The 18,018-nt window shown below is 37.8% G+C and overlaps 1 protein-coding gene across 2 annotated transcripts; it reads right to left on the reverse strand.

Moving 5' to 3' along the window:
- Window positions 1–670: 670 nt before the first annotated feature.
- On the reverse strand, window positions 671–12,489 carry LOC133161025 (lysophosphatidylcholine acyltransferase 1). Of its 2 annotated transcripts, none has more exons than XM_061289200.1 (15): window positions 12,334–12,489; window positions 12,041–12,187; window positions 9,646–9,785; window positions 8,895–9,109; window positions 7,571–7,683; window positions 7,146–7,206; window positions 6,951–7,009; window positions 6,449–6,483; window positions 6,216–6,270; window positions 6,046–6,128; window positions 5,206–5,331; window positions 4,854–5,007; window positions 4,623–4,721; window positions 3,943–4,084; window positions 671–3,725 (listed from the first exon to the last, which is right to left on the reverse strand). In XM_061289200.1, exons 2-15 carry the CDS (start codon window positions 12,161–12,163, stop codon window positions 3,493–3,495), a joined length of 1,638 nt encoding a protein of 545 aa, XP_061145184.1. In that variant the 5' UTR covers window positions 12,164–12,187; window positions 12,334–12,489; the 3' UTR covers window positions 671–3,492. The 2 variants fall into 2 exon arrangements, with proteins under 2 accessions (XP_061145184.1, XP_061145183.1); XM_061289199.1 differs by having other exon boundaries at window positions 12,041–12,192.
- Between the last annotated feature and the right edge of the window lie 5,529 nt (window positions 12,490–18,018).

Genomic DNA, 18,018 nt, shown 5'->3' on the forward strand with positions numbered 1-18,018 from the left:
AAATGAGGCAGAACATAGAGTCAACTGTTTTCCTATTTTAGCACAAAGAATCCAATCATCCTCATTTGTTTATCATTGACTTTAGAAATATTGCCAGAACCTTACCTTTAGATACAAAACATTGTTACGTACTGTATACTGGATAGAATATAATCCAGTATCCAGCTGCTGACATAAATCCTTCTTCCTATGTCACCCTACCTGCCGTAACATGTTCGATATACAATTCAGAGGTGTGTATGAAACATCCAGAATGTCAACTGTAAGGAATTGGAACACATTCCCTTTTCTATTGAGGCCATTGCCACCATTTCTGGACAATTAGAACATTGCCCCAAAACACAAACTTCAAGACAACCTGCTGAGAAACCCAGTGGGTGCTCATATATTTAATGAATACCACCCACTTGGTTGTTATTATTTAAAATATGTTGGTTGATGTAACAAAAAAAAATCAACACTTCTCAACAGCATTTGTTCACTCAACTAATCAATAAAGAAAAAACCACTAAGGGTTGTCTTGGTTAATTATCTTGAGAGAGGTCAACAGGAATCAGCAAGCCATAGATGTTTCAATTTCTGAGGGTGAATTAAAATGCTGTACCCTGTCTAGAACTCAACTTTAAATGACAGGGCAATTGCACACAAACATCATTATAAAAGACAGTCGTTTTGAGTTTTTTTTTTTTTATTCTTAGATCCAAGAGTCACATTTACAAGTTACATCATAGCAGTCCTGAATAGACAAATGCAAAATAGCTTGCAATAATGACTCTACATCAAAACGCATTTCTAAAACAAAACGTGAGTATAGAAAAAGAGGTGATGTAAAGCTAGCGAAGGAACAGTTGTTTAGTCCATAAGCAGAGAACCATCAAAAAGACAATCACTCTGTCAAGAGTACACAACATCTTTCGTCTTTGGCTCAATGACAGACAAACTGTTTAGCAAGCAGCATAAATACAAGTTATTCAGAGGGCCAGCGGGATGTTATACGTGTACATACTGATGACATAAACATTTATTCAATCAATAAAACCTTTTCCCATCTAAAAGTATGTTTCGTAGGCAGGAAATAAATAAAAGCACAAGGGGTACTTTTAAAAACATTCAATTCAAGGTGAAATCCTTGCCATTGTGTTTCAGTGATATTTCACAGTCAGTCATGTCTCCTCTCTGGACGTACAAAATATTTCCTTCACATTTACTCGGAAATTGTGTGATTAAACTCCTGTTAACATCAAATACATTTTCACTGTGTGGCGCACGCAATTCTTATTCATTCAAATCTGTTAGATGTTTCAGAGTTAGCAAAGTCTGTCATTCCCATGCTGTAAATGTCCAACAATCCAAGAGTAAGCAGAAATGTCAGTCTAAAAGTTGTATTTTAGGCAAATTACCCAAGCTTGGTCTAAAATACAGGGAGTAGTGCAGCTTATAAACCTTTTTTTTGCCTACAAGGGAGAAACTACTGCTAATAAAATAGGTGAACATGCTTTATAGGTGAACGTCAGAAAAATAAGAAAACTAAAGTGCAAGCATGTATGAAAACAAAAAGCTAAAGGAACAAGCTTAGTGTGGAAAATACTAAAAGCATTGATTCAGTATTAAGATTTCATTTGAATATGCGTACTATGAAAGATTTGTGTCTTGTGGCCTGTCATGCGGCGCAACCACCTCAAGGCCTGACACATTTGTACACTTGTTTATGTACGCCTAATTCAACAAAGAAAAGTGAAAAGAATAAAAATGTTCCTTTTTTTAAAAAAAAAACCAACCCATTTCAGTTTGCTTGGAGTTGATTCTGATTGTGACAAGATTGTCAATACATTCTCTTATCAAGCATCAAAATTATATTCAAGGCTATTGGTTTCCCTAGGAAATCTGCATTTCAGATGGGAGCAGTCAATTAGCATTAAGAGGACCAAAATATATGGACTTGATTGGTTGAATGCAGCATTAAATTGTAGTATTATATGAAAACAAAATGTGCCTCGTTTTTCATCAACAATAAAATCTGCAGCGATCACACAGATAAGTAATGGCAGTGAAAAAATAAAATAAAACAATAAGTGTGTATCAAAGATTCACAAAATGCCCAGCATTTGGAATATTCAAAGTACATACCAGAGCTCTTTGAAAGACTTAAAAAAGTGGAATATTGCTTTACTGAAAGCCATTAACGGAAAAACATGCAAGCATGATCTTCAGAAACTGTTATAATACAACACATATATGTATATATATATATATATATATATACGTATATATATATATATACACATACATACATACATATATATATATATATATATATATATATATATAGTTAAAAAAAATTCTGGTGATCAAAATTAAAATCATTGAGTCATATTTTCAGGCTAGTTACACATATGGCCTTCATACTAGCCTAGGGCTGCACGTCATCGTATGAAGAATTTATACAAAAATAAGAACCTTTAGCCTACCTTTTCTTTCAAAATGATTGAAGTTATGTATGCTCTGAATTGAATAGGGATTATCAACATGTACGGCATTGTAAAGCAGAAAGGGAATTTGGAATGACGTGTTATAAAATCTGCCCAAGCCACCAAAACAAAATGTGCTTTCAACGGTCAAAGCCATTACACCACCGACTGTAAGGTACAGACATAACCGGTGACATATTCACCAAACACATATTTGGTCCAAATTGTGTGATAACAATAAAGACAAGTGAATGAAAGTAGGCAGAACGATACAGATGTCATTCAAACAAGACATGCGCAAAACTCAAAGTAAATAATGATGACATCATAAAAGTATATTTGTCATTTGTTTTACTGAACCCTGAGCTAAATCAAAAATATTGTATAAATATATGTATTTAACAAGCTCATAGCAAAAATGTAACCAACTCAGATGACCCGAGTTATCCTCAAATTTAGCTTGAAGCACTAAAATGGCTTCTATAATTGTCACCGGTTAACTCGGGTGGAACTTTATGTACATACGCCTCAATACTGTTGAAAACGCCCACTCTCTAGCCAAAAAGCGGATAACCATAAAAAAGGGGAACAAATATACATTTGAAACTCATTACTTTCCCAAATGTGTTCCTTTCATTGTCAAGGCTTGATTTCCCCTTGCTATAAACATGCACAGCCTTTTCAAAAATGCAGCTGAGAGAGGAAAAAAAAAGAAAAAGCCCCCAGCCTTTAGTAAGTGCCCTTCAAGTAATGTAACCGAAACAGCCGAAGTTGGGCTCCTGACAACCCCCTCAAAAAAGGTAATCAACATATAAGTAAAACTACCATCATGTAGGACGCTACTTAAGAAAACCGTCTGACACAATGCTAACAACAGGTTAAGCCTGGTAAACATTTGTAATTAGTGAAATATAGTCCCTTTCCATTAAAAAAAAAATGCAACCACCTACACCAAGCATGCATAACATAACAACCTCTCACCAGGAGAGATGTTTCATGTTCCACAACCATAACCTTAACTCTTTCAATTGTGTTTCTTGAAGAGTTCATGGATTGTGCTGTCATGATCATTGGGGCTGAAATCAGGGCAGACACCGTTAGTTATTTTGCTGTTGGCAGGGTCATGCGCATTGTGAAAAGAAAGCCTTGTCTTTGTTTGTTGATGCTGGCAGGTACCACTCAGGAGGCCAGGATTTTCAGGGTACAGGTATTCCTCTGCAAAGTCCATGTGTTCTTCCACAAAGCTCCTGAAACTCTCTGCAGATACCACAAGAGGGGGACAAAACAGAAACAGCAGAAAGCCTTAAAAATAAAAAATAAATATTCATTTGTGCTGAAAAGGCATTAGTAATAACCAGTACATTAACAAAAGCTCAACAATGGTTTACTCCTCATTTTTCAATCATTGTGGGATGCTTTAATTTTGAATGCAAATTAAGTTCAAATGTTCTATCGTGTTTTGTAGATTTCTCACCAAATGTGATCTTTCCTGTGTCTTCACTGTCAATGGCAGCAAACAAGCAAGTGATACTGAGGTGAGTAACTCCCAAAGCGGTCTTCAGAATAACTGCCAACTCGGTCTCTGTTATAGCGCCATCCTCCTCAGCCTCAAACATCTTAAAAGTGACAGCATAAACAGTACATTACATAGTACGCTATACATTGATGATTAATCACAAACTATTGTGGCTGCCGACTGGACTTGCTCTAGGGCTCTGAGATTAAATGGGAGGTGATCATTAGGTGCCTTATTAAATTGAGTTGATTAAAAATACATTTTATTGTAAATAATGAATGGATTTGGGAAAACCTAATGAGGCCCACATTTATAGAGCTTACTCAGTTTTAAGATCAATATAATATCTGTAAATATAAATACGATTAAAGCTATTTCACCCAACCACATTATGTTTATTTTTCATGACCAATTTTAAAACCTTAACCGGTTTAAATTGCAGATTTTTTGCAAGCGTACAGGACAAAGCAAAGTTAAAACATTTGTGTGTTTTGCCCCCTCAAAGACAAAACAAGAAAAACCTGTTGGCTTTTTAACATTTAAATCCAACTGTGTTCAGTAAATGAAAGTACAAAACCAAGAACACTATTCAAGTTGGTGTTAAGATTGGCTTGAATCTTAAAACAGAACTAATTTACCTTGAAGGCCAATTTCAGTGTTTCCAGACTTTTGGAAGGTCTGCATACAACAGATAAGGCAATCACATATTCTCGGATATCCACGCTATTATCTTCATGCTAGAAAAGCAAGAGTAGCACAAATTAGGAAAGGTTAAGACAGTGACTAACACGTTGTCTTGACATCACATTTACATTTTCGCAACGTAAATGCATTCTTTAACTTTACGACTTAAGACAGCAAACACTGACCTCATCAAAAAGGGAAAACATGTCTTGTAACATATCTGAAACGTGCACATCCAAGAACTGAGCAAAGTCTTCCAAGCAAAGCGTCTTTCCTTCCAGCTTCCTGGCTCTGTTCGCATAACCCTGCAGCACCTTTTCGGTGTTTTGGGGTTTAAGCCTGCAACAGGAAATTAATGATCATTAATATGTGCTCAAAAACATTAGAAATGCATTTAGCACAGAATTTCATGAGTCAGATAGTTGTAGAACCTCTTGTTATAGCCCTACTTTGACTATTTTGAGTATTGCTTCTAAATTATTGACCACAACAGAGTCTATGCTAAGTTTCCTATAATGTGAGGTTTGAATGACCCACCCTAGTCTCCTAACAAGTTTGGAAAACTCCAACAGACAAGTTTCAACTGGCAGTCTCAACTGGCCTTCTGCCATGGCGAGCTGGCAGTCCTCAAAGGAGTAATCTGTGATTGGGACCTCAAGGGCTCTGTCACAGGGAAGACAATAGCATGACTATTAAGTATGAAATAATACACTGCAGTGCTTGTGAATAAGAAAAAAAAAAATATTAAGGCACAACATGTCACTTCTACAAACAAGGAAAATATAATCACATGACACTATGATGTATAAATGCAGTTTAAAAGTAGCTTAACGTAATTAAATTACATTACCGTATTTTCCGCCCTATAAGGCGCACCTAAAAACCTAAAATTTTCTCAAAAACCAACAGTGCGCCTTATAGCCCGGTGCGCCTTATATATGGACCAAATTCCTAAATTTAAACTGGCCCAAAGCATTGTGTCATGAAATCAATCATAAGTGGCCCGCTGAAGACTATGAATCATGACTCAAAAAGACTATGGATCATTATTTTATGATTATAAAGTAATTTGTTTCCGTCTGAAGTTGAAATAAAAAAGATAAAATGGAGAATGATTTGATTTGGATTAAAAATCTGACATGATGCATTAATGGTGCGCCTTATAGTCCGGTGCGCCTTATATAAGGATAAAGTTTTAAAATGGGCCATTCATTGAAGGTGCGCCTTATAGTCCGGTGCGCCTTATAGGCCGGAAAATACGGTACTTTAATATTATAGCACTTTAATCAGATTACTTGTTTTTTGAACAGGTAACTAGCACCGTGATTGGCCTGGACTACATTTTCAAAGTAACTCCCAACGCTGTTCAAAACTTACTTGGCCATGACATGCCTCACGTTGATAGCAAAGAGAGCAGGGTTCCTTTTCTCTTCCTCAGAGGGGGTGTAGATGGGAAGGAACTGCACAACGAGACTATGGTTTACTTGCCATTCAACTAAAAAGACTTTTATCCCCTACGATCTAGGATTGTTTACAGCATGACATACCTCTATTTCAAAGACATTGTGTAGCTGGCACAGTGTCAGCCACAAGATTTTAAACCTGGATGAAAAAGAAAATGAACATAATGAATAAAAATTATATATATATATATATATAGACTTGGTTTAGGTGTAGCTTCAGGGGAAAACAAGCTTGTTGCTAGGGACCTGATTTTTTTGTAAATTGCTTAATTGTCAAAGAAATGTACTAAAACATAGTATGAAAGGAAATCACTTACGCTCCAGGCCCTTGCCATGTCCATGTGATTGTATCCTTCGCAAGACAAAATTGACAATTAAATAAAACTGTATTTTCTATGCAAGATCATTTTAAAGTAGTTTTACAATTGGCTAGACAGTCAAATACTGAGAAATATCTGACAACACATACATTGTTTGATGCTTTGCCCAAAAATGGCCAGCAGGTGTCTCTGGGATAACCTGTTTACTACATTATACTAACTCTTAACAGTGACATCATTTCTATTTGCTCTCTTCTCAAGTTCTTACTTTGTAGCATACCTGCAGTATCCTTACTTGAAGATCATCAAACAAATGCAAATTTTATGCAAAGATAACCCACGTATACTTAAAATGATAATTTAAAGAAATACATGAAAAGAGGGACCTTGAAAAATAATTTTCTATCAAAAGGTAATATTGAAGAAGGGAAAAATGAATATTTTTTTTCACTCGTTCAGCCCTGGGACATATTTGTAACTGACATTTAAAGATTCTTACCAATTTATTTGGGTATCTCATCACAACCGGTTGCACTGGTACTGCTGGGATGAAGGCTCCTACAAGACCAAAATGAACACACTAAAAGCTTATGGTTTTTACAAACCAAGCAGGTGTCAGCCACAAGATCTATGCTCACATTCAGGTGCATAGATACATCTAAAACGAGGATAAAGAAAATTATGACCAGTTTACCTGGTTTAAAGGTGATGAGGCAGGATCTATTTGTGCAGGTTCCCTCTGGAAAAATCATGATCTGCATGAAAAATGTAGACACAATGTAAATAAATTTAAAGCTGGAACGGGTTGAAATGATCAGAAAAGGTAGAAATTGGAAGGGAGGAAAAAACAAAACTTTGCGCTAATTTCCAAGTTGAAAATGTGTCATTTTCGATAAGTGGGACGTTTTGGAAAACGTAGGCAGAAGAAGAACACTTTAAAGTTGGAATGGGTTGAATAGGTCCAAAAATTAGTCCAAAAAAACTAATTTGAGTTTTGAAATGTGGTAATTTTGGGGATGTTGAAAATCCTCCCCAATGTGAATTGAACGAGCTGAATGATGTGAATTCCAAATGAGAACGAAACGAACGTCAAGTGCCATCTTTTTGAGACACATTTACCTGTGGCCATTCCCCTCCAGAGTGGGCTCTGCGTTTGATCTCTTCCACGGTCTTCTTTCTTGAGTCCTGGTCTGATCGTGATACAAACACTGGCCTGATGTACTTTATCAAAGCTGGGGGCAAAGACAGATACACAGCTGAGAGAAAAAACAATTACATAGGCTCGAGCAGCAGTCATTTAAAGTCAAAAGTCAAAGTCTGCTTTATTGTCAATTTCTTCACATGCCAAGACACACAAAGAAATCGAAATTACGTTCCCACTATCCCACGGTGACAAGACATAGTACACAATATACATACAAGTAAACAACACCAAAAAAAAATTAAAACAAGAAGGCACAAACAATGAATAAATAAGAGTGATGAATAAATAAACAAATAACATAACATAGACAATAATAATAAGATTTAGCGCTACACAATTAATCAAATTTTAATCATGATCACGATTTTGGCTCCAGATGATCTCAAAATTCATATAACTGAGGAAAAACGATTTGGTGTTTCCTTTCTGAGACGTGCATGCGCAACTCAACCGCTACGCCCCCGTGTGTGTAGAGTGGAGCTCCAGGCCATATTTATCAGGCAGTGTTGTACCTGAACTCATTCATATTTGAATATTTGAATGTGAACTGAACATATTACATATTACTGAACATATGAACATAGCATTTTTGCTCCTTAAACGATTTTGTGAACTTGCTCATTTTGGGGCAAATGAATGGTTCTGTCATCCTATATAATATGCCATGTGGTGTTGGCCGTTCAGGAAGTTGTATTGGAAAAGCGCCACAAGACCAAACTGGCTTAGGTCATGAGACTGTACACTGCGTTCTTGAGAAAAGCCTCATGTTTGTGCCTTTTTGTTTATGATGTTTTTTACTTTTGCGCTATGCTTGCTGGCTCCGTTATTTATTGTGTTATCTGTTTATTTATTATTTATTCATCACTCTTACTATTGATTGGTGGAATTTTTGCTTTCTTGTTTTTGTATTGTGTCGCGTACATGTATGTCTATCGTGTTATGTGTCTCGTCACCGTGGGGTAGAGAAAAACGTAATTTCGGTCTCTTTGTGTGTTGTGACATGTGGAGGGATTGACAATAAAGCTGACTTTGACTTTGACTTTGACTTTGCATCCGTCATCAGCAAATGTCTGCACAGTGAACGCCAAAGTGGCCAAATAGTGGTTTGGGGTGTTGCAATAAGGCTTTTGAAATTATTAATTATAGTGCTGAGGCACAATGTTGTCAATCCATTTTTGTGGTTGACTGGTCAGATAATCTATACGTTTCAAATCATAAAAATCTGTAATAGTTACTCACTTCCCCACAAGGGTATATCCTTGCTTTCAGCTTTCATGACAATAGAAGCCATTGTCATTGTGACTGGGATGGCATCAAAATAAGAAGAGTGGGGTGCCAGAGTGAGAATGGGCGCTTCGGCAGGCAATGCCCTCTGCCCTTTAACAGTTATCCAATGAAAGCCACCTGCAAACCACATGACCCGCATGATGATCCTCAAAATGATGTCGACCAGTCTGAAAACAAGAGGACTTAGGTTAAAAGCCTGCATTGACTATAGATAGACAAATGTAGAAACATATGTATTAAACAAGTACATCATCATCATCATCATCATCAGTATATCATGAACAAGTACAACAAAAAAAGAAATTAATGTTAAATTAGGGATCATGGTCACCACTTACCAACAAAACAGTAACTGCCAATTTCTGCAAAGTTGTTTCCTCTTAAGGTGCATCCAGTAGGACACTCAACAGTGTTTCTACATCATTTACAGCAATTCTGAAATATGGCTTAAATTTAGCTGATTACTAAGGTTACTCCTTTGCATGCATGACATAGAGCCATGTTGGCTAAGGGGGTTCAGGGAGGGGGCATATCCACATATATATTAAAAAGAAACAAGAGAAAACCATTGGTACGATAATCTTTTCAGAATGAAATAATCATAACCCACTGAATCGTATTCTGTGTAGAATCGTGAGGTGTCGAAAGATTCCAACTCCTAGTGAACAGCACTTCAAACATTCACACGCAGCAGGGCACCTACCTTCTCCAGAGGCACTGAGGTTCAACAGTAGTCTCAGAGCGTCCCGCTGAGGCCACAAACGCAAAAGGCCAAGCCAGCAGCATCATAAATGCAGCTATGAGAAGACGGATGGGAAACAGCGTGACTGTCATAACTGCCACCTATGAGAGAGAAGGGAAAAAAAGGGATGAATAAAACATTCAGCTCCTCTTCCTTTCATTTTGCAGGGTTTATCCCCTACAATCTTGGCAGTCCTTTGGGTTCAGCCCTTTTGTCATCAGGGTGTCAAGGTGGGTATTGTAACACTCAACGAACAGGTGGGGAAGTACCAGACTCTGAATGCTGTAACTCTGAAGGTGAGATGGTCTTGCTTTAGTAAGGTCCAAGGTGAGAGCAGTTGGTGCAGGCAAGACAAACAGCTTCTATCCATGTGGGTTTGATTTGCCTGCCACTATACATACAGGTGCATTGGACATCACCCATAGAAACTCTGATTTAAACTCTAAATGTTACTCAAACTATGTTTTTTTTCATCCAAATATCCAAAGCATTACTTTAGGACAGGCATGTCAAACTTAGTTTGGCTCTGGGGCCGGATCCAGAGTTTCTTTTCTCAGGTGGGCCGGATCAGTAAAAGAATGTCAACTCCAACTATTTAGCTTTGTTTTTCAGTACTATGCTTTATCATTCAGCCTACATTTGTAGCCTACCCTACATATTATAATCACGGATGACAAGGGATCTTTTCTAAGCATAACACATTTATTCACAAACAATGGAGAAAAAAAATGATTTTCATGTTTGGCATTGAATGTGTTAACAACTGGTTTATTTTAACAGTTGAGTGAATGCAGTTTTACACCTGAACCAACTCACCACACTAAACAAACTCAAGTGGGAGCTATAAAAAAAAAATGTTTTGCCTTAATTGTCATACTGCTTTGAAATAATAATAAATAAAATTACAAAATAAAGGTTTTAGCAGTGCATGGGCAATAAGATTAGACTACATCAGCTCAAACTACTAGGCTGGGCCTACTGAAGCTGAGAATATACTGCACAATATTAATTGTCTTTAATATGAAACCAGATTAATCTTATTTTTAATGATTTCTATTCATGCGTGCAAACAAATGTCGTGTCATCACACTTTTTGCTCTCTCACTGCACTCCTGCAGTCTACTTGCTGCTGCTGGCTCCTGAAACTTGGCATTTTTTGCTTTTACAAGTGCGTCGATATCAGGTGTCAAATCCTGAGTAGCAGCACATTTAACAATGTCATTCAAGTGTTCATTTGTTAACTTTGAGCGCTGCTTTGTTTTATTATAGTTCATCACGGAGAACACCTGTTCACAAAGATAAGTAGTCTCAAACATGGAGAGAACCTTTGCAGCCATGGCTGTTAATTTGGGGTAACCTGGCACAAGATACTGATAAAACGTATCCAATCCCACGGACCCAAATGTATCCTTCATAGCGGAATCGCACTGCAAGTCAATAAGCTCGAGCTGAATGTCAGCTGGCACACCAGAAGGCTTCACTGTAAATGGCGAGCGAAAAAAGCCGAACTTGTTCTCAAGTTCACTGAAAACCTGAAACCTCCGCTCAAACTCTCGCAGCAAATCTGTTATGTTGTCTTTATATTTATCCAAATCGGGACGATCCGGTGCCTTCGGACGCACAGCTGTGAGACATGAGAAGTGCGTGGTGCCACCGCTGGATAGCTGCGTCTCCCACAATTTTGCCTCGTAGCTCAAAGAAGCGCTTGAGTACTACACCTCTGCTTAACCAGCGAATGTTTATTTCCTGGTACTAACTCGTGTCAGTGCCGCATGGTGGACGTGAGCTCTTTTACACATTTACTGCCCTCTAGCGGCCGGAGGGAGCATTTGAGTTGTATTTATTTTAAAGAATCATAACTTTTGATAGAAATGAGCTAGTGACTCGCTTCTTTTTTTGACATACTCAGAAATTTATGACGGGCCGGATCAAATCATCCAACGGGCCGGGTCCGGCCCGCGGGCCGTATGTTTGACATGCCTGCTTTAGGAGCAACAAGCTTAGGCCCATCATGGAGGGATTATTTAGTCGTGACGTTCTTCCATGGTAGAAGTCATAAAACTGGTTTTGTGTGTTTGTTTTAGACACTTGTGATGTTCAGTACAATCCTAAAACAGTGTCATTCAACTGTCTCGTTTATTTACATTATTTAAAAGTAGCAAAGAATACTGATAGCAACATTTAAGTAGCTAATGTTAGCCGTCTGGCTAGTAGTACTTGCACAGCTGACTGTTATGCATGCAAAAGGGCAAAATAAGCCAAAAATAAAAGTAGAGACAGCCTCGCCGCATTTTTCTTTTTTACCACAAACTGTCATAGCAGTTCACGTATACAAATGAATACATGCGAGAGTTACCTTTGCTTTTTCCATGGGGGTGAATCTCAAGACATGTACAAAAGGGTTTCTAAACGGAGGCGCTTGGTCCATCTTCTTCCCATCACCCTCCATCGCACATTGTCTCCGAGTCCGCATCCTCATCCCAAAAACTAGTATTTGTCAAGGCTACTCTACGTATTAAAACACAAACGTGATAGAGTCAAAATAATATTTCCACGCACAACGCAGTATTCACCCAATCTGTATCGTGCACGGTGGCTAATTAAGGCGACACTGCGTTGTTATTACTGCTATCTCCTTTTATCACGTACCATGGAGGGATAATGGTTAGCTCAAGGATTAGGCGAAGTTATTTGAAGAAGTCTTTATCTTTACGCCGAGAGACGCCTCCTTTCATAGTGCGGTGCGCAAAACAAACCGCTAGCTTGGGATGCTAACGGAGCCACGATTCCGCTGCCCTTATATTGCGCATGCGCATAGAAAACTTCTCCATCCCGGATGGAAAAATAAAATAAAATATTTCGATAATCAAGTTACAACAAATAAAGCTTCTTTACGTATTTTCATTAATTAAATCACAAATGCAATAGAATAGAATATAATAATAGAATGGAACGCAACACAACACAATACAATACAATACAATACAATACAATACAATACAATACAATACAATACAATACAATACAATACAATACAATACAATTATTTTTTCATATTTTTTATGAATTATCTACATTGTCGCTAGGATCACTGCTGAGTTGAGAAATCAGCCAACCAAAAAAATTTTACAAAAATAAAATAAATTGGCTCATACAGTTTAGTTTGTGATCATATACATTTTTTTTCATATAATCCACACTTGGTGTGGACAATCGACCGTACTGTTTGCCCCCCTTTTGCCCAAATAGTGATGGATCAGCCATAGACTCGACAGCACAACATTTGTAAAGAATCCTTTGCTTCCCTCTCGTGGCAATAAACTCGCTTCGCATAAAGGGTTGTTGCACAGGCACAGTGCAATAAAGCAGGAATAGCATCCCCTTCTGGTAATTACAATTTTTTTCCTACATCATCCATCCATCCATCCATCCTTCCATCCATCCATCCATCCATCCATCCATCCATCCATCCATCCATCCATCCATCCATCCATCCATCCATCCATCCATCCATCCATCTATCCCTCCCTCCCTCCCTACATCCCTCCCTCCCTCCATCCATCCATCCGTCTTTGTCTATCTGTCTGTCCCTCTGTCTGGCTATTTAGCTCTAACAACTCTATCGAGCCAAAGGTACCTGTGGTTTGCGCAATTGTGTAATCTACTCATACATTCTCACCATCATCATGTATTCACACTTTTTTCTCTTATTGCAAGTACACCAGGAACCAACTCTTCAACATACACAGACAAACTACTCCCTTTCCGTTTTTGTCGAGCATGCAGTCAAAGTGTGCCGTAGGCTGACGTATGAGGTAGTGACATTTGCATTTGACAGGAATCGGACGTGTAATACTGCGTAGGCAGAGGATGGAGTGGTAGGGAAAACCCCCAGCAGAATAGCTTTACCACATTCTACCTAGACCCCCACCCCCTCCGTTCAATCTCAAAGCTGAGGTGCTTAAATTAAAAAGGAAGAAATGCAATTTAAAGACATGGGGTAAACAATCACAAAACACTTGTTTCTGGGGGAGACACAATTTGCTGGTGCCTTGTCCAATTTCTTATGGCCTGGAGGGCTGCTACTGCACTTTAACACCTGGTTGTACGCCTCTGATTAAAATTGTAATGTCAGTGTTGAATCAATCCTTATGACATTTTCGAAATACTCGAAGTATCAGGTCATTTTATACATAGAGCATTTTTTTTTTTTTATTGTTTTCATTGGGTAACAGCAAGGTAACTCACACTGCGTTTCAAGACTATGCCTTCCAACTGTTTTGTGGGGGAAAGGGAAGGTTCAATATCCTAGACAAGTATAAATATGTCACTATCATTGTTGTACCGATATTGTTTACGCTAAAGCTGCATGTAGGTGCACTGCAGAGAGCTTATAACAATTGACAATTTTCATTGCTGCTTTGGCAATCATTATAGCAGATAGACCAATAAGGGGGGTTGTTTCTTTTAACTTGTAATGTCACAAAGACAAAACAAAATCGTGGACTTCAATTCCAACGACAGCGTCTGAACATTTGCTTGCAACTTGCCTTCAAAGTGCCTTCAAATATGTGAAGGCTATATATTTTAGGAAGGTCAAGGCTTTGGAATATTGAGTACAAAACACCTATAAACAAACACATCACATATTTAGTACATCAAATTATGTTTAAAATATTTTGATTGGAACAGTTGAATAAAACAGTCGAATGAAACAAATTCTAATCTGATTCTGTGCTGCCATATAATAACAAAGAGAAAGGGAGAAAATTAAACTGTGAGAGGATGTCCAGATTTTCGAACCACTATTAAACCCGCATAACCCCCCAGGCCAAACATCTGAGGCCGAGTGACATACGGACCATTGTTTGCTTCGCGCCACAGTAATGTTTTACTAGCTCTTGCGCCCTTGTCAATCAATGGCCGCTGTGTTCCGAAACATATTCAACACACAGAGAAAACACGTTGGCTTGAGGAAATGGATTGTGCGCATGATTGGCAGGCGACCCGGTGGATGTGTCAATCAACTAAAGCTCTTTGTTTTTGCTCCTGTCCCCACTTCCCAGCCTAAAAGGCGACGGGATTTGCTATTGTCATTTTTGCTTTAGTAAACAAAATGCTAACACATATACTGGGTACTGTATATTTCACTTTAAGTGCAATCTTGAATAACCTTTGTTATTTTCTTACATGTCTTACATCTGGTCATTCTATACTATTAAACAGAGGTGGGGGGATTCAAGTCATAAACGTTGGACTCAAGTTGACTCGAGCTACTGATTTTATGACTTGCTTGGCAAAATCTTCTCTGGCATTCATGTGACTCGACTTGGACTCGAATGCTATGAATTGACAATTCCTTCTGTGTACACATTAATCTACTTTTTTTTAAATAGAGCCCACCTTTTTTAAGAATTAAAGAGGAAAATAGCTGTTTCAAGAAAAGCCTGACTCATAAATTTGGAACATGCAGAGAATGGCTGAGTAAGCAAAGTAGCCCTCAAATGATGTTGAGTATCCATTGAGTATAAAAAAAAACATTAAAGAATGACAGCTGTTGTATCCAATTTTCAGTATATTATTACACATAAACTATTATTACATGTTTACTTTCATTCATTGGAACCATCATACACTGTACTCCCACCACATACAGTATCTGTATACAGTTTGTGGCAGGAGCGAAATTCGTGTGATAATGGTAGGTAAGTGACCGTTACTAAAACCTTTTGAACGGACGTTTGAAATCTGAGAGAACTGCTTGTCTCTTCGCTGTCATCAAATCTAAGGAGCCTTCTTTCTCTTTTCTTCTTGCCGTATCCCTGTCCTTTCTTCCTAAATGATCTGTCCGGGTGCTGTGCCATCTCCCTGTTAAGACATGAATCCGTGCACCATATACATCATTTGAAAGAGGAAACCACTTTTCAGATCATGTTTGGAAGACACCCTCCGTCATCCGCTGTGTTCCGGAGGGAGATGAAGGGGCTTCTGCTTGGGAAGCTACTTTTGTAACTAAAGCCGCATGTTGGGCAGGACACTGTCAGTTGTAAGACAGGAAAGATCTTTGTGGCAAACACAAGTGCTTGGCTGTCCTTGTGCATGCCCGTCTGTCTGCACTGCTTTGCTGGACTCGGGCACCTGTACAGATGTACAACTGCAGTAGTCCCTGGCCAACCAAAATACCCTACAAAGGCAGGCAATGTGTGAAGGGGGATTATCAAGGTCTTCATGAAGTCCTGCTTACGGTCTAGCTCTCAGAGAACGTGTTTGACAATAACTTTCTGTCTGACACAAATGAAAGCCTCTTTAGAGGGGAGTCTGATATACTGAGAAATGTCACAATTTTTGTCTTACACATTGACTGCCTACCAAGCTTATTGAAAACGAATGAAATAAATAATTCATTTTAAACCGCAATCACTAATTGAAACTATCATTTATGTTTGTAAAAGCAAACAAACACAATAATTATAGCGCAAATTTTATTTTCAGTTCTGCTAATTAATTTAATAGATGGATCTTTAGGGATGACATTTTAATGTGTTTACAGTATTTTCATATTACAGCACAGCCGAAGGAAAAAAAAAACATGACTATTTGTGAGAACATTTGCAATATTTTCCTGTCTCAATTGTTTGATAATCTGTGATGGAGGGGCGAAAAGCATGATAAGGCACAAGAACAACCTGTGTCTGTGTGAATAACAGACCATTCAAAAGTGACTGAGGTTACAATCAAGTAGTCGCAATCATTAGAACTTCCTGTAACAATGCTTACTTAGTTGATCCTGTGCCAGACTATCACGATACGTTTACTCTCTACAAGCATCATTGCAATTCCTGAAGTATGAAACAACACTAGCAACATCATAATGCGGCAGGTGTTATGTTTCATAATTTAGTAGGAGTAATCTATTATGCATATAATTCAGCTAAAATGCATCTCACTAAAAGGCCCAGAAATCACACAAGCCTGCACACAAGAATGAAGAAGTGGCCGTATTTTTTAATGGTTCACTCTGTTCTTATTTAGCTGTAGACATTGTACATGTACTGATATACATAACCACATATTTTGTCAGTAGGTGAAAGGCCGAGATCATATTTAAACATTTATTTAAATCATTTTGGTACGTTTTTTTTTTCTTTTCAAGGGAAATGTCTCCTCATCGTTCAACACTGCAGCATATGTCTTTTTTCCCTTTACATATACGTATGTATAATGATATTTCTGTTGTTACCCGTACCGACATCTGATATTTGAAGTTCTACAGTAATTATTTCATTCATGTAAATCTACACATTGAATGATGATAAACCAATGACTTTTGGTGCAGTCTGACCAAGTGCTGTACTGGATTGCAGTACAAGTAGTGATCAAATGGAGGCACTCTAGTGATGCTCTTTCAACCACTTGGGAAGACCATGCAGGACACTGATGTTGTGTGAGAGCATCTTTTGGCATTCAAGTGTGTGGTAGCCTCCAAGTTATAGAATGTGTGTTACCGCAATTAGAGAATTGTGTTCACTACTGCACATATAGTAGTATGTTCACAACACATCATTTATCTTGTTGTGGTTGTACAAGACATACATTTTCAAACATACATGTCGTAGCTGTAGATATGATCATAATATTCCCAGGTGCTTTTTAAAACTGAATCCTGTTCTTTTATTTAGAATGAACTTTTTGAAACACAATAAAAGAGTAAAATGATCAACACTAAATATAAAGGGAACTAACCCAAAAACTTGCTTGTAATATTATATATATAGTATATATATTTGGAAGATTGCTGTGTCCATATTGCAAAATAGACACAGCATTCTTAACATATGTTTGATTTTTTTTTAAAATAAAATGTAAAATATTTGATCACATTCCATTGCGTACTATGCAAAACTCTTAGATTACAGTTGGATGTGTTGTTTTAACGATGCTATAATAACTTAATATGAATATGGTTCCATGAATGCCAGACATCCCTGGATACTTACATGAATATTTCCAATCAATGAATTTTTTCACCTTTGTGTGCACCCGTTCCTATAGTCACGCCAAATGCGGCTGGACGTGCCTGCCCTGCTAATGTCAACCCTACTTGAGGTAAATAAACACACATTTAAAAATATATATATTATTTTGTCATAATAACTATTTCTGTGTTAAAAAATTCTTGTTGCGCCAATTTGGGCATTCTAGCGCAGAGACATGCCGCTCCCGTGACGCACCTGACAATTTGGTGACTGCCTTCTTCATAAAAAATGGGTGCACCGTAATTTCAAGACTACGTGTGACTCCGCCTCTTCCTCATTTTGTCTGCGCCATGTGCCA

Source organism: Syngnathus typhle, linkage group LG10, assembly GCF_033458585.1.
Source record: "Syngnathus typhle isolate RoL2023-S1 ecotype Sweden linkage group LG10, RoL_Styp_1.0, whole genome shotgun sequence".
NCBI classification, from domain to species: Eukaryota; Metazoa; Chordata; class Actinopteri; order Syngnathiformes; family Syngnathidae; genus Syngnathus; species Syngnathus typhle.

What these genes read in the sequence shown, in the direction of transcription:
- LOC133161025 (XM_061289200.1), bottom strand. Translation starts at nt 12,163, where the DNA reads ATGAGGATGCGGACTCGGAGACAATGTGCGATGGAGGGTGATGGGAAG. An exon ending in GGATATACCCTTGTGGGGAA is followed by an intron (nt 7,684 to 8,894) that starts GTGAGTAACTAT and finishes CTTTGCCCCCAG; the next exon opens with CTTTGATAAAGTACATCAGG. An exon ending in CCTCATCACCTTTAAACCAG is followed by an intron (nt 7,010 to 7,145) that starts GTAAACTGGTCA and finishes TTGGTCTTGTAG; the next exon opens with GAGCCTTCATCCCAGCAGTA.